General features: G+C 38.7%; 1 protein-coding gene across 2 annotated transcripts; it reads right to left on the reverse strand.

Moving 5' to 3' along the window:
* Nucleotides 1–1,136: 1,136 nt before the first annotated feature.
* USPL1 (ubiquitin specific peptidase like 1) lies at nt 1,137–17,789 on the reverse strand. Of its 2 annotated transcripts, XM_074914617.1 has the most exons (9): nt 17,606–17,789; nt 12,172–12,338; nt 11,477–11,605; nt 9,685–10,342; nt 7,043–7,129; nt 6,496–6,625; nt 5,098–5,223; nt 4,279–4,439; nt 1,137–3,120 (listed from the first exon to the last, which is right to left on the reverse strand). In XM_074914617.1, exons 2-9 carry the CDS (start codon nt 12,268–12,270, stop codon nt 1,220–1,222), a joined length of 3,291 nt encoding a protein of 1,096 aa, XP_074770718.1. In that variant the 5' UTR covers nt 12,271–12,338; nt 17,606–17,789; the 3' UTR covers nt 1,137–1,219. The 2 variants fall into 2 exon arrangements, with proteins under 2 accessions (XP_074770718.1, XP_074770711.1); XM_074914610.1 differs by lacking the exon at nt 17,606–17,789 and having other exon boundaries at nt 12,172–12,397.
* Nucleotides 17,790–17,845: the final 56 nt, after the last annotated feature.

Below are 17,845 nucleotides of genomic sequence, written 5' to 3' on the forward strand. Positions count from 1 at the left end.
CAACACTTAAGGAAGGAGCTCAAGTTCTTTAAAAAGACTTACATTTCAAGAATGAAACCATTCATTGTCTGAAGTGCCAGTTTGGTAAATACATACGTAATTGCAACAGAAATAGCTTGGCAAGCTGAGTTCAGTGCCACTGACAGTTTTTCAAACACTTTTTGAACCTCGTTCAAGCAATCCAAGACCATTTAAATCTGTAGCCATGCCTTGTAATAACAATTACATTCAACTGCACCTATTGGAAGAGTAAGATTGAGGACTTAATGTTTTGAACTTGGGATCTAAAACAATGAAAAATGCAGACTACCTCTAAAAGTGGCTGAAACAAAGTCTTGCTGATAAAATCCTTGTTATTTCCAAGTAGAATTAAAATGTACAGCTAATTTCATTTGGCATATAATACCCTCAGCTCTGTGTCTATGAATTTAAAAATAAAGACTCCTGTCAAGCAAAACAAAATCTATACTTTCCCAATCTTATTAAATTTAAGTTTAAGCTAAACTCTTACCCAAATCTAATTAATTTTACTTTAAAAGTAACCTGGCTCGGATAATATTCTGCCAGATTGTATCTTCAGTTACCCAGGATGAAAACTCAGTATGTGCCACAACTTTAACGAGGAGAATTTCTACCATGTATCCATCCTTCCTTGGATCCAAGGAATGAGATGAGCTTGTAGTACAGTAATTCTGAAAAAAGAGTTCCTAACAGATTACCAGCCTCAGATTTAGTGTTGCACATGATCTTTGTATCAAATGATACAAACATTACTGATTACAGAAGGTACTTTTTTTTAAGTGTCAGACAAAATAACTTCAGTAGTTGAGTGATCTTGTAAAATAAATCACTACTACCTAAATAATATTTCTTACACCATTACATCATCAAGACTACTGAAGTTTATTATTTCTCAACTCAGGAGAATATGGGTAAGTTTTCCATATTAAAAGCAGCAAAAAATAAGACTCACAGGAGCTTTTAATTAAAAATTGCCATCACATCTGACAGCTAAAATAACTGGTTCTCAGAAAAATAAAATGCATTAAACCCTTATCTGTCTGCTAAAATAAAATTTTAAGAAAAAAAATACTTCAAATGTAAATTGTTCAAGTAAAGCCAGTGTGCAATTAAACTAGTTAGAAAATATAATTTAATAGTGCTTTGTTTCAAAATATACATAACATTGAAAAATACTTAAAACCAAGAAACCGAATATTTACCAAGTTTCAAACAGAGTTTCATCAAAATGAGGTAAATCTATGTCACCTGCCATTGAGCTTGGCGCTGAAATGGAGAACAGGTCTTCGAGGATATCTTCCCTTGTAGGACTTTCAAAAGCAAGTTTTTTCACACTGGGTTTGCTTATTGTACGAGGCTCCAAGTTACCGTCCTTTACAGGACTGTAATAATTGTGGTCTTCGCTTGTCATTGCTACATGTGGCACACTGGTCTTCTCCTCAGACACTGTCATTGCAACACTGCTATCCACCATTTCCATATACATACATTCATCTTCACTTTTTGGAGCCTCTAAGGAAGCAACAGTTGAAGTAGGGGACAGTAACTCTGCCAGTATTTCATCACTGTTACTACGGCTAGTGCACCCCAATACAGAGTTCACATTAAATTCAGATTCATTATCTGCAACATCAATCTGATACTGCAGTTCCCTTAAAAAGCTCTGCAATAATTCACTGTCATTGTGAGATTCAGTCTGTGATGGGGTGCTTACATCTCCACTCACAGGTTTCTCCTGTTTCATCTGTTCCACTGCTAGCCTATCCAGTGATGCCAACTTCTTCTTTTTAGCATTAAGTTTTTTTAAGAGTTTTAGACGAAGTTTCTTTGTTTTGTCACTATCTGACTCTTCTGCCTTCCCAGGGTTATAGCTAGGTGAATGGAACTGAGTCACTTTACCTGAGGTACCCAATGTACTTCCTGACTTACTCCAATTTGGACCTGCAGTAGTGGTATGACTGGCTGTTGGAAGATGAGTGCTTTGAGAAAAACCTTTGAAATTTGATAAAGGATGAGTATTATTACTCTGATGAACCATCGACTTTGTGGTCTCAGTTGTTTTGTTTGTACCTCTGCTTTGAAATCCACCAAAGTTACTTGCTCTCTTAATTGGTAACCGCACTTCACTTAGCTTTTGCATTGAGGGAGTTTTGTAACTTCTCTCATTCTTGAGAGCTGAGGCACTTGAAGGCATAAAAGGAGTACTCTTGCTTAATAATTTCTTTACCCAGCTTCCTACAAATCCTCTTTTTTGGTCTTTGTGTGAAGGCTGAAAGGAATTATTGGCAGCAGAATTGGCAACCTGAGAATTAACTACAATTTTGCTTTCATCTTTCAAGTCAGGTGATTTTTGTATACTATTCTTTACTGGTGACAACTTCTTGTTTCGTTGTAGTTCTGGATTTAATCCATGTTCTCGGTTAGGTAACATAGTTCTGTCATCTGTTCTTTGAGCAGGCGACGAGTCAGATGGGTCAGGGTTCTGGTTTTTGGGATCAGGAGCAATATTTGCTAGGTTCAACTCTTCTAGAGGTAAGCAAATGCTGGAATTTTCATATAACATACATTTATTGTTCATAGATGGACTAGTTCCAGCACACTCTCCTGTATCTGGAGTGTTAGGTGAAAAAGCTGATTCCTGCTGTTGCGATGTGCCCATTTCAACAACAAGGTTATTTCCCACCATCTGTCTGTTCAGCAGTGATTTACCTTCTGAGTCAACTTGAATTTCTTCAAGCATCAGTGTTACAAGATCATCATGTGCTAGATTTTCTAAACCATGATGAACAACACTTTCATCCTCAGCTACCCACTGCTGTTTTTTATCTGGAGTTTTCACAGAATCCTCTTTGTGATGTTCTGCAGGTATTTTGTCTACAGTGTTATCAAAACCACAGTGCAACACTGTGGAATTTGACTGTATATTATTAAGAGGAAAAGCTTCAATATTTTTACTCTGCAACTGTGAATTCAGTTCTTCTGGCACATGGGAAGTTTTCTTTTCCCAGATAACAATATGAATCTCTGAAGAAGGAACTTCAAATCTTTTATGTCTCTTGCAATATGGCCCCTTCAAATCATCACATTCAAGCCAAGTTCCTGAAAAATAAATAGCAACCACTGTAGAGACTCAGAGACTTTTAAAATTGAAGTCACTATCCTCAGACACTTGTCAAATATTTTTATTAACCCATTCCCTTGACAAGCAGAAAATAAAAGGTTTTTTTCTCCGTTCTTTATTATGTCAGAGAAAACCGGGAAATTTCCACTGTAAAAAGATCAAACAACCAGAATTTGCAGTAATATTATTACAGGTCAGAGTAGGTCAACGAAAAAGCAAAACTAATTTTTTTTTCATCTGAGCTAATGATGCTGACATCTTGTTTGAAAACATCTGCACATGTCTGAGGGAAGAACCACCTCTCAAATTCAGTTTCTCTGTAGACCTGGGTGGGAGGCATGGGGGTTTAAGAGAAATTGCTCATTTTAATAATCTGCTTCATCGTCTGCAAACTGTTCACAGATCATGAGCAAATATTTTACAGCTTTAAGAATTTAAAAATAGATATATATGATGTATAGGATGTTCCTAACTAGTCACTTCCCATCTGCTTCCTCCTCCTATTTCTTCTTAAACTCTGTCAGTATGAATCAGGCAATTTTCATGTTGTCACAACACTTGATAAGACTGCACTCCATTCTCTCTACAGAAGCATGAGAATCAAAATGCCAAGTTTTCACCTTCTTTGATTATAGAGATCCCATCAGTGGTACAACCATCATACCATTAGTAATGTTTCTAACATGGATTTATGTCACCCACCCCTCTGGTGCAGTAAAGTTCAGAAATGAAATGTCATTAATGCTGGTAGTTCCATAGGTTCCCTTGCTTCCAGCCAAGCATGGCTTAAGAACTGGCTTCAAAATAACCAACACCATTCACCCCACAGCCTTACTGAGACTGTATTTTTTCACTTTTACAAACTTATGGAGGGAAACAATTCTATCCAAATAACTTGCTGGTGAGTACAGTCTAGGACAGAACACTGCTGAACAAATCACTTAAAACAAACTGAAATCTTCACCCTGAGTCACAAAGTTCCCACAATTATTCACAAAATTTTAATATGAAGTTTAGAATAAAGACAAAAGAAATCCTTGTTATTATGTATGGACTGTTGAGACTATTGCAGTAACCCATAAAACAGTATTTGATGTAGACTCATGAAGTATTATAATAGAATTTATGGTTCTTACCGTCAGGATTCAAAGACCAGGTTATGAAGTGCTGCTTATCTGTTTGATACTGAACAATAGATGTTATTTGGTAGGTGGCTTCTTCAAACTGAAATGAATAGCTCTTCAGGTTGTTATGTGGCAAGCCTTCTACAAAATTTAACATCAGTATTGGGGGTACTCTAATAAAAAAACAATAAAGAGCCAGTTTATTACAACAAAATAGTGGCAAAGGTTCCCAATGAAAAAGTAAGGCATCTCAAAGAGTATGTAGTTCTGCCCTTACTATTCTATTTCCACAGAGGACTCTTCAGACTGCACAGCAGTCAAGGCATAAGAATACCCCACCTGGATATTCCATTTTGTTATAGATTAGGGAAAAAAAGCAACACCACATAAGGGATTTTGGGATTGAGGAAAATGTGAAAAAGACAGGAGACAGCTGTGCCAGATCCACAGTAAGAAAGAACATTGTTCCCAAGTCAAACTAGTGAAGAGCTGATCAAACAACAGTTTTATCCACCAGTGGCAGGGGTTGTGAAAAGCCTGATACTGAATATCAGTTTTCTGTATTTACTACTTGTAGTAAGTATTTATGAGCTGGCTCAAACACTTGTGTTGGTCAGCATGTTGAACAATGCACTGTTTCATGTTTGTTAAACACTATTTGCAATTTCAGCATTTAAGAATGATCTAAAATCTTGAAAACTGAGTATTTATCAAAGTTTAGAACTTCTGTAAACCCAAGACAATAGTTTGATTTTTGAACGTGATTTGTTCAATAAATGGAGTCCCAGAATTTCATGTGGTTTATTTTCAAGTTCACATATTCAAACTTACTTTTCCAAAATCATCTGTCTTCTTTGAGATCTATCACTACAGTTATTACAAGGTCCAATATGAATAGCATTAAGTGGATGCCAGTCAGGGATAATATTTGTGAACGTTGTTAATGTTTTCCTCAATCTGGACACAGACACATACACACAAAGAAAAAGAGTAAGTTGAATGACTGATCAGAAAACAATAAATATACACACTTTACCAGAAAAAAGTTACAAAAACGTTATGACAAAGCCAAATTCTATTCATATTCATGCCATTTGTGTGAATTTCACTGTGACTGCATCACATCCAAGTCACCATTTGGCAGAACTGAATTCAATGCTATCAGTCACCATTTGTTTTCAGCAGGTCCCTGGCCTTCAGTTTCACATTATTTGCTCTCTCCCTTAGCATGTTATCTCTGTTTCCTCTCCAATGTAAGAGAGCTTGGACCAGGATCTGCATAATTTACTAGCTAATACAGAATCTCAAAGAGAGAAGGAAGCGGTAACAAATTACCTCAGAATCCATGTGATAACAAGGTCTTGTTTTCAAAAACCAGTACATTCAGAGCACAGATTACACAAAGGTTATATTGTATGAAAATACAATATACGGGATATGAAAGTGAAATAACATAGTTTATTCATTCATTAGCTACAGAAAGGACTTCCTTTATATTCAGCTTAACAGATTTTTTAAACTTTTTTTAAAAAAACACAGTACGTAACAAAGGCTCTTGAACACATCCTATTAACCAGGACTACACATCAGTTGTCAGTGTAACAGACAGCATTAATCTCATCTCACTTGGGGATCTAGAATTTTATTGTATAAACCTAAAATAGTGGAAACAGGTATTTTTCAAGTAAAGTGAACTGTCTTCTGAAGGTGTCTCTCTGCTGACTATTCTGTACTATTCTGCTGACTCTAAAATGAGCCTAAATTACTAGCTTGTACCTGCAGCTACACAGAACTAAATCAATTCTCAAGAAATTACTTCCCTGTAATACTATTTTAAAATAGAAAAGTTACGTGAGAGAATCTCTGATTCTTTGTAATCCAAATTAGTATTACAGATATTCTTCAACAGCAAAAGTGTAGTAGGCATATATTGTTTAGAACTACAACAATTTGTATACTTTCAGCAAAATAGCAGAGTGAGCATGGCCAGGGACTCACACAATTACCTGTTATTTCTCTCTTAATTAAGTGATAACGTGGTTTCCTAAGACATGACATAGCAGTAAACTATTTGCAAATGCTAGCCTAAAAATATGGATGACGTAAAACTTCACCAACAAGCTTAAGCTGTACAAAACCCGGAAATGTGAAGAAAATCAACTACGATGCGCAGATTTAAAAAAGTAAAGTAGAACAGTTACACAGAAGCTATGTAAATAAAAATCTTACCGGTCCTGGTATTTGTAGCCACAACATACACATTCAAACTTCCATGAAAATGAATGCAAGAATAGTTTCTCAGCCTGCTGATCCAGTTGTAAGAGTAGAGGGAGTGCAAACACTGGACTCTCCTTTGTGTCTTCAAAGATGGGGCAGAAAAAATAGTCACTGAATATTTGAAATCAGCTTTCAGTACTTCAAACTGGAAGATGACAAGCTTATTGCTACGATTCTAATTCAAGTTATCCCTTTAAGGCTGTATTTCTAATCTTCACAGCAAAGGGACTGATCCATGTTATTAGGCTGTTATCAGTGACAATTTCATGACTACAACATAGTTAAAGATGAAAACATGCTCTCTAAAATGTCAAAAACAATGAAGGCACAAACCAGCTGATCACACTGTAAAGTATGTGCATGTCACCAATAAAAACAAATGTATTTGCAAACTGTCTTGTACGCATATGCACATAGACATGCTTACGCAGCGACATACAAGGCTTCACATGTAGAGTTTCCTGAAAGTAAACACTGAGATGCTGCACTAATTACTTACTCAATTGATTCCTAAGCCGAGGCTGAAGGCATGTAAACATTCTGTTTCTGATTTCATTGAGATGAGATTCTGCTTTTGGAAGAACATCTAAAGAAAAAAAATACATATGTCTTCATGTATTTATGTGTAACACCCCTACCCTTTCACACACTTATGTACCCCTAACATGCACTCATTCTCTGCAAATTGATGCCTTTCATATTGACCCATACTTGCCTAAAACTATTGGTAAAACAGCCAATGCTTGGTATTAATTGATTTGAAAATTAGAGAAGCATTTACACAAGTTATACACATTTTACTGCAGTCTGCTAACCAGAAATTACTTGGGCTGACCTAAATTATTGCTAAATGTCTACCAACAGGTAGATAGTAACAACATTTAAGTATAGTGTAACCAGACTTTACAAACCCTGGAGATTTGGAGATTAAGAGTAGATTTTAAAACCTAAACATTAGGATCAGAAGTTACACTATTTCTACACAAACCCATTCTTTAAGCACAAGCAAGAACTAACTTTCTACAACACAATCATGATCATAACTTGCACAAATTAAAAGGAAGCATTTGGAATAGCTGTTGAAACTTTATTACTTATAAAATCTATGTATACAAAAAAAAAGTAAAAAGAAGTTTCTTGCTATTGCTTTTGATTGTTTTTAAAAACAACTCTGTGTACAAGATGCTTAAAAATTACCCAGAAGGACAGAGTAACTACACCTATTCTCCACAACAATATGCTTCATCCAATCCCTTCTCTACTGTTGCCCAAATAAACTAATCTGTTTTGCAGCAATTTCTGGAAATGAAAAGGTTTATGTCGCCTCAAACAACACTGTATTCCAACACCTAATATCCCCATTTAAGTATCCTTGCACACCAGAGTTCCTTTGCAAACACAGTGCAACAAAGAAAAAATTCTCAGGTTCTGTGATGGTAGAGGGCTTCCAGATAATAGCTGAAAACCTAAAACCAAGCTGTTTGACTTTCTGGCAAACAAGAGTATATGAACTACTTCAGAATCTTTTTGATTTTTTTTTTCCTCTCTAAAATAATATGCTTTATCACAAGGTTGATTAAACTAGTTTTGATATACCTATTATTTTTCACAGGAAAGACGTCAAGTTACGTAATGCTGTTCTGCGACTATAGTCTAGATAGTCAAATACACACTTTTCCTGGAATGTCTATTGAAAAAAAACAAAATTCATGAAAGGTACTGGCTAACCAGAGATCTGTATTAATACTCTAACAGATGATCTCTTAGAAGTTCAGATTTATGACACCAATGGATCAGTTCAAGAGGATTAATAGAATCACAGAATGGTTTGGCTTGGAAAGGACCTTCAAGATCATCTAGTTCCAACCCCCCTGCCATGGGCAGGGACACCTTCCACTAGACCAGGTTGCTCAAAGCCTCATCCAACATGGCCTTGAACACTTCCAGGGGAGGGGGCAGCCACAGCTTCTCTGGGTAACCCTTTCCAGTGTCTCACCACCCTCACACGAAAGAATTCTTCCTTGTATCTTATCTGAATCTAGCTACTTTCTGTTTAAAACCATTACTCCTCATCCTATCACTACAGTCCCTGATAAAGAGTCCCTCCCCATCTTTCCTGTATGCTCCCTTTAAATACTGGAAGGCCGCTATAAGGTCTCCCTGGAGTCTTCTCTTCTCCAGGATGAACAACCCCAACTCTCTCAGCCTGTCCTCATAGGGAGGTGTTCCAGCCCCCTGAGCATCTTCGTGACCCTCCTCTGGACCTGCTCCAACAGGTCCACATCCTTCTTTTTTTGGGGGGCCCCAGAGCTGGACACAACACTGCAGGTGGGGTCTCATGAGAGTGGAGTAGCAGAGCAGAATCACCTCCCTTGACCTGCTGGCCACACTTCTCTTGATGCAGCCCAGGATATGGTTGGCTTTCTGGGCTGCAGGTGCACATTGCTGGGTCATGTTGAGCTTCACATCAATCAACATCCCTAAATCCTTCTTACCAGGAGAAACAGATCTTAGTTTAACAGTCTTAAACTGAATCCATGTGAGTTTTCACTAACCTTTTTCCAGACAATATGAACCAGGTTAACATGTCTGACTAATTTTGACTGAAACAGGTTAGGAAGCACTATCATCCACAGCACAGCTTGCAGACCTCATGGGAGGCATTCCTTCAATGACCGCAGCTGAAGCCAGAAGAGATGTTCCCAGCTTTACTATTTTTGGTGTGACAAGACAACTGACCATTGGATATAAGGATACAAGGATATAAACCGCAACAGAAATAATTTTGAAGATTAAGATTAGAACAGCATCCTAATATGTTAATGAAGAGAGGGGAAGGAAACAAAGTAAGGCTCAATTACATAAACAATTCACAAATTCTCTATGTGGGATATGACAAAAAAATTCAAGAAATGCTTAGTGTTTGATGCTTTCAATGTGTGTATGTTTGCTCCAAGAGAAACAACTTCAGAGGTTACCAGGATTCTGCTAGATAAAGCATTCATGGTAACAAGTTATAACCCATTCTTCTGTGATCTTGAAGTAGAACAGGCATATTTTAGTGCACTGTACTAAATTCCTCATATTTGTAGCAGATCAGATCACTGTGAATATGAAGAAAAAGCAGCTAAATTTACTCACCTTTTACTTTACTCCTTTTACAGGTATTCAGAAGCATAGTTGCTTGCTTATGTTTTGTTAAAAGTTCCTGGAGTAAACATTTTCCGTTATTATATTCTTCTGCTAGAGCAAATTTTAGTGTTTCTAAGCGTACCAGGGCTGACAAAATGCAATCTAACCAACAAAGATTATACATGTTTCTCCACTGAAGACATAAATCTGTATTATTAGTGGAATCTTTATCATCGTTGAGCAAAATTTCAGATGTTGTTGAACAAAGTTCAGAATTTGTTAAGAGTTGTGTTCCGGGACTAGAAGTCTTAGGTGGACTTTCTTGAGAGCTGGTAGGGGTGGTGGTTGTTTCAAAATCCACCTTCTGCATGCAGGACTCCACAGTGTTACTCGGTGTTTGCTGGTCATTTTGTAACACGTTATGTAGACTTGACTTGGGAACACGTAAACTATTTTGATAGCATTCGACAACAGGGTCTGTATTAATAGTGTGCTCAACATTTACTACATTATTAGTTCTTGCTTTTTTTGGATGGGATTCAACAGGAGAAAAGTCACTGATATCACACAATTTCCTTTTCTTATGAGTAGATGGAACTTGATGATTTTCTGAATCAGCAGAAGTAATTATGCTGTTTAATGGTTTATAACCAAGTGGGTAGATACACTAAAGGAAAGAAAGTAAGTTACAATGAAATCTACAAAGCAATTTCAGGTGGACAAGAGCTATACAAAGAACAAACTGTACTCTTAAAGTGGAACGTAGGACTTCTGTAAAGTTATATTTTAATGAAATCAATACATAAATTCAACATATGTAGGACAGGAAGGGTGTTTTATCCAACCACTGTCATACAAGCAATTATGAGGAAATATATCAGTAGTGACAATGACCACTACTTTCCCAGTAAATGCTTTCAACCCCTGAAGCAACCTAGTTTTGCTAGGGAGATTCCTCTTCTCTTATTCTGCTAAATCCATTCCTTTAGGGTACAGATTTGGCATTATTATCTTGTGCCCGAGAGACTACTGCTACCAAAATTATCTTTCAGGCTAGCCTAATCTGTTAGACCAGGTGTTGATAGGGTCTTAACATATATAGCTATTCTGCAACTAGAATACAGTAAAATCGCTATCACCAATCTCCAGAATGATACTATGATTACTGAAAAGCAGGGAAGGAAGGGAAAAGCAACTCAGAGACCCACATCTAGTCTCGTCTCTACTAATTTAAGGGCATCAGTCCACATGGGATTGCTATGCCCTCCCCACATACACAGAGCAGTGGAGAAAGGAGAGGTGGCAAAATCACTACTCAAATATTAAGCAGCACAGAAACTCGCCAAAGGTTAAACTTAAAAGGGGGAAAAAAAAAAAAAGAAAAACATTTTAATTATAATTACAAACCTATTTGCATTACCCAGACTTAAAGAAGGGAAAATGGGAGACTCACATCTGCAAAAGTTGTGTATTACAGATCATCAAATTTTGGCCTTGTATTCTGATTTGTACGAAGATTTATTTAGTACCACTTGTTTTCCCTTGTTACATACATGAAACTCTCCTTTATGCACTTTAATCTACTCTTTTTAATTATTTAGGGTAGCTAGCTATGCCTAAATACTGCATATACACAGGTTAGTTACGTTTTTCTCTATATACAGGCAAACATCATCCATATGGACTCAAAGGGGTCCTATTTCAACAGTCTGCTTACCACCACCAAAATACTGAACTTAAAGAGGTGTGGCTGCTGAAGTAAACACCTCTGCACAACCAAAGAAAACTGTTCATGTAATACCTGAGGATTTTCACAAAGAAAAATGGACTCTTGAAAATTAATGCGGTAAGTCCGTAAAACTTGGATCTGTCCCTTCTCTTTGCAGACTGGACAACACTCATGTGCAGTTGTTTCCACAGGATTACAGTTCTAAAAAAAACCCAAAAAAAGTAAAAGCAGCATGAATTTATGTATTTCATATATTATCCCAAGGTAAGACATACATATATGCACACCAAGATAGAAAACCAATGTGCAACTTCTAAATATAATACCCAATACAATGTAAAAAAGTAAACTAGATTGGGATTTTAAAAATATTTATAAGATATATATATTCATATGTAAGAGTGTTCTAAATAAATTTATCTATTGTTTTAAATATTCAAATATTTAATAAGGTATCTTTAACAACACAATTATGCAACATTTCATTCTACTTGAACTAAACCACAGGACACTTATTGCCAGGTAACACAAGCTCAGATCTTTGAAAGACAAATCAATTTTCATAGAAATGCAAACAGTCGTAAAAACAGTGCCAGTAAAAAAATCACAGGCACAGATTTACTTAGAATAATCTTTCGCCATTGTTATAGATTTCCGTGGAAAATAATTTTGAGATTTTTTTCTTGTAAAATTAAGACCAATTAAAAATCTCTCAAAGCAGAGAAAAATATGAACTTTGCACACATGTAAAACAAGTTTCAACTGACTTTTCCCAAATACCCCACCATGTGGAGTGTCGATTTCCCTATACCAGTCCCTTCTCCAATCACTTGCAAACCATTTGTAGTCTTCTGGGTATCCATCATTTTGAGCCACTGGCTAATTTATGTCACTTGTAACAATGTCATGACCACTAAGGATTTTTCAAAGACTCCTGAAAAATAAGAAGTGAATAAGACAATTAAAGAAAAATTAGATTAAATTTGGGGAAAAAAAAAAATGTACCAACAATTATACAACCTGTATATTCTGTGGAAATTAATTCAGAATAGTATTTTCTTAACTGAATATACTTATTTTCCAGTGCAGATTATGAACTCAAGACTTCAAATTAAATCGTGTAATAGATTTAACAGCTTTAAGTCCTGAATTTGCAAGCCCATCTATTCTTTGCACTCTACAAGGCCTCACATATTTTCCAAGTGCACTACAATTTGCAGAAATGTAGATCCCTTGCCTGGGCATCTCAGCTTACTCTTATCTAACCTTCGGAAAAAATGAACTTCTTTAAAAATGGCTACAATAAGATCCCATGCAGTTATAGATGGCTGCTGAGTAACATTTAAAAAAACACAACCAAGCAAAAAAAACCAGTTGCATCTTTCTAAGCAGTGAATTTACTGCATAATAAACTATTAAAAGTTTATCCTCCAAACGTAACAATTTTTAACTAGAGAAGGGCATCCTGCTGTTACTCCCACTTTTTCAAAACTTCTAATGTTACAGATCTCCTAGCAAACTAAAGCTCTTTCACAGTTATCATTGCTATATAAAATATCCAATAGTTATGAGTGACATTGAATATTCTATTTCAAATAATTTCTCACATTCAGGGCCAAATTTTGCCTTTCTCACATACCACACATACACATTTGTGGAAGACAACCTCAGTATGAATCAGGTGCTCATCAGAAGGCAGCTCCTTAAGTCCACTCTTCACTGGTACTGAGGGCTAACTACACCTTGAATCAGCCAGAAAGACACAGATTTCAGAACTACAGGGACCCATTTCTACTTCTGCTTACTTCAAATGGAACTAACTGAATAAATACCTATCTCTAAGATGCAGGAGAAAGTTAAGGTAACTTGAATTGCAAAATCATCAATGTAATATCTTTCCTTCGGCCATGACTTTTCCCCTTCCATTACTTGCATTGAGTAACATCCTCTCCCACACCATGATATCCTTTCAACCCCTTCTAACTCAGATTACAGTTCCTTTTGAAAAAATAAATTTCCCAAGGCATTCTTGGAGACCTGTGTAAACAGCAGTTCAACCCAAAACTATTTATAATACTGGGCAAGGAGAGACCCTACAGAACTGGACAGAACGCTAAAAACCGACAGAGCATGAATAAAAAAAGCACAGTAGGAAAATGTAACAACTCACTTCAGTCCCCAATGGCAACTTAAGAGAGCGTCAAAATGAGATGGAGGTGTGTCCTATTGACACTTTCAATGTGTTCAATAGCACTTTTCAGAATTACCAGGCTGGAGCATGTAAAGACAGTATACCCTGACTTATAAATCTAGTAGTTATAATGGAAGGTAAGAACATAAAAATGTCAACCCATGTGCCTTACACCACACGATTAAGTTTTCAAAGTAGAGTTGGAAGGTGTACAAGAAACAGCATGGTCCTGGGCTCAAGGTAAAAATTAATGAATTTGCTCAAAGTATACTAGCTTATTGGACTATAAAGGAAAGGCAAGCTCTCCAATTTTTCAAACAGTGGCAATAGCACTATTAGACTGTGACTCCACTCTTACTATCATGTATTTAGTCTAGCCAGGAACTTTTTTTTTTTTTTAATACAAATTGTGCAGGTATCAACCACACATAACAACTACAGCTAGTAAGAAAATGTCTCTAACTTGTTTGGGGGACTTTTAGTCATCTCCTTGGCCTGAAGCAGTCTCAGTTCTCCAGAGTAAATAAAATACACAGATCACATGACTGGAACTTTAGGCAATTTCTCACCCCATAAATACAACACACACTCAAAAAGGTTAGTAACACTAACAACCTGCGAGTTTTTAAGCATGCCTTGGTTTTATAAAACATATTTATTTCTTTGCAAGTCCTTGTTTTTCCTGTCATCCCTCTCAAAAGGGAAGCCAGTATTTTTTTCAGTTATGTTCTGTTACTTCTGTTCTTTTTAAAACTTAAATACTGTTCTGAGATGTACAATACCTCCCCCAGCTATAATCACCCAGCAGTAGTACTATAGTACTGGAGCCCAAGACTTATATTGCATTTATGAATACAATAAACATTAAAAATTTAAAAAAAAAAAATAATTGTCTTTTTATTTCAAAGACATAAACATGAAAAGCAAATAAAATGGGTCTACCAGTACTAGTACGCAGAGTGGTACCAAGTGGCCTGCCTGTACTTTTCATTATTTGTAACATGACAGTAAGTTATTAGAGATCCTTGCACAATGTACAAAAATTGGGCATCAGATCAACAGCTGCCAAGAAAACCCGCCAATTAAAAGGCTGCTGTATCAAGTACTGAAACAACCCATTGTAGCAACTTGTAATATCCACATTACAGATAGGAAAGTACAAAGGAATGCGCTTTCAAGCTTACTGGGTCATGTTGTAAACCTTTTATACTGCTTCCCTTCTTTTATCCTGGATACTTGAAAAATGTAATGCAAAATATGCTACGGGCCTGGCATAATTATTAAGGCTATGGTTATGCCTCCTTGAGTAGATGAGTTGATGTAATGGCTTGCTGCTGAAGAACAGGGAGGTCTCCCTTCTTTCCCTCACCCTACCTTCCCTAACAGTTCACACCCTCGTCAGACTCTCCACAAACTAAATGAACTCACAAAACAGCAGAAAACTCAGTAAAGCACAAAGTTTTCTGCTATTCTAGTGAGTTAAAGTGGCCTATGAAAAGGTCCAGTGAGCTACAGAGCTGACAGAACACAAGGCAGAAAACAAGGAAAAGGTGAAGGACTAGAGAGATAGGAGTTTGATGGATGGACTGTTAGATGGCTAAGGAACTGGATGGATGGAGACATCCAAAGAGTTGCAGTCAACAGCTCAATGTCCCAAGTAGAAACCAGTAATGAGTGGTATCCCTCAGGGGTCTGTATCGGGACCAATACTATTTAATATCTTCATTGATGACAGACAGTGGGATTGCGTGCACCCCCAGGGAGTTTGTAGATGATACCAAGCCAAGTAGTGCAGTTGAAAGAAGAGACGCTAGAAATAAGAGATGCCATCCAGAGGGACATTGACAGGCTTGAGAGGTGGGCTCATGTGAACCTCATGAGGCTCAGCAAGGCCAAGTGCAACGTCCTGAACATGGGTTGGGGCAACCCCTGGTATCGATACAGCCTGGGGAAAGAAGAGATTGAGGGCAGCCTTGTGGAGAAGGACTTGTGGGTACTGGTGGATGAAAAGCTGGACATGGGCTGGCAATATGCACTCACAGCCCAGAAAGCCAACTGTATCCTGGGCTGCATCAAGAGAATTGTGACCAGCAGGTCAAGGGAGACGATTTTCCACCTCTGCCCTGCTCTCATGAGACCCCACCTGGGGTGCTGAGTTCAGCTCTGGGGCCCCCAGCACAGGAAAGACATGGACCTGTTGGAGTGGGTCCAGAGGAGGGTCACAAAAATGGTCACTGGGATGGAACATCTCTCCTATGAGGACAGGCTGAGAGAGTTGGAGTTGTTCATCCTGGAGAAGTGAAGGCTCTGAGGAGACCTTATAGCAGTCTTCCAGTACTTAAAAGAGGCTTATAAGAAAGATGGGAAGACCAGAGCCTGTAGTGACAGGACAAGGTGAAACAGTTTTAAATGTAAGGATGGTAGATTTTGATTGGATGTGAGGAAGACTGAAACAGGTTGCCCAGGGAAGCTGTGGCTGCCCCCTCCCTGGCAGTGTTCAAGGCCAGGTTGGACGGGGCTTTGAGCAACCTGGTCTAGTGGAAGGTGTCCCTGCCCATGGCGGGGGGGTTGGAACTAGATGATCTTGAAGGTCCCTTCCAACCCAAACCATTGCATGGTTCTATGGTAAAAGGGACCTGGACCTTTTGATAATAGTGAGCTGTACCTTGCGGAACAGTATCATATAAATAAAAAACAGCTACAAACTGCAGTAAGCAGGTGACAGAACACCAATTACAGTGAAGAGAACATCTCCTCTTTTTTTAAAGTCTAAAGGGACGCTTAAAAATTACCTTCTTGTAAATCACCTTACAAGTCTTCTTCATCAATGGGATATTGAAAAGATTAAAAGAAACAAACAAAAGTCTCAGAAAAAAACTAATAATGCAATGGAAATTCTTTTTATCTCTCCATTCTTTATACAAGAAGAAATCGGAGTATTAAGGTATTAAGTTTTTTTCTTTATCTGAGGTCATAACAATAAATATTCAAATCACCCACCCCCACCCCAAATTTTGGCCACAAAATGTTACTGTTCCAGCTAATGGAATACAAGACATCATCGCTGTCACAAAGTAAGTCTCTCTACAGCGCAGCCTGTAAGTGCTGGGCAGAATTGCAAAGCGCCCTTATGTGGAAGCAAACACTAATTTCTTTCCTGCAAGAAGCCTAACACAGACTAAGGCAAATAAAGATAAAACTTCTGAAGTTGCAAAATAAACCAGTGTGCAATGTTATTACTCTGCTGTTCTGAAAGTTTCTTCTACCGTCAGACTTCTCCTAAACCTTCCCTGATTAAATGCTTTTACGGGTGTATGATAAGGGACAGGGACTACATGTTTTGCTGATAAATCATTCACTCCTTCTGAAAAAAAAAGTGAGTGTGGGAAAAACATAGCCTCAACTAGTGCAGTTTATTACAGCTGCAGCTAAGAGATGCAAGATTTCAGGAGGGGACTTAGTGTAGGCAGCGCCTCCGTCTCTGACCCAAGGCAGTGGAAGTGAGGGGCGGGATGCCAGCTAACCAGCTGCCAAGGCTGTGCTGACCTTCCTTCAACACCAAAAGATGCTCAGCTGTTTCAGATAAGTCTATAGTTAAACAGCCTCCTTAGTTCTTAATCCATATCCAGGCTGATCCATATGCTATGCAAAGGCTGTAGAAGAAAAAAGTGTTTATACAATTAATTGTTAGAACGTAAGAAAACTGTGCAAGGGGAAGATATGTGTACACACACAGGCACTAGTACCTCACCAAGTGTATCTTTTACTGAAGAGCGCTTGCAGCCCGCGCTGCCCGAGCGGGGCGAACGCACACCTTAACCGCACAGCTACTGACATGAAATACTCAGTCGGCATTTAGGGACCCGTTAGCACAGCCGCCCCACCACGGCCCAGGGAACGGCCCCCCGCCACAGCCCGCCAAAGGCCGCGGCGCGGCCCGCAGAGCGCCGCGCACGCCGGGACCGCGCCTCCCGGCGACAGCCGCCCGGCCTGCCGGGCCCCGCTCTCACCTGCTGCCTGCCGCCGCTCCCGGGCCTCGGCGTCGCGGTCCCCGCCGCCCTGCGAAGCGCACGCAGCCCTAGACCCGAGCTCCCTCAGCGGCGGCGGCGGTAGGGCCGCCCGCCTGCCCTCAGCCGCCTCCCCTCGGCGGCCTTCCCGCGCCGCCCGCCCCACGTGCGCTCGGCGGGCGCGACCCGCCGCGGCGCGGCCGTTACGCGCCGCCGGCCGTTTCGGGGCGGCCGCTGCCTCGG

Source organism: Athene noctua, chromosome 1 (assembly GCF_965140245.1).
Source record: "Athene noctua chromosome 1, bAthNoc1.hap1.1, whole genome shotgun sequence".
Classification (NCBI taxonomy): Eukaryota; Metazoa; Chordata; class Aves; order Strigiformes; family Strigidae; genus Athene; species Athene noctua.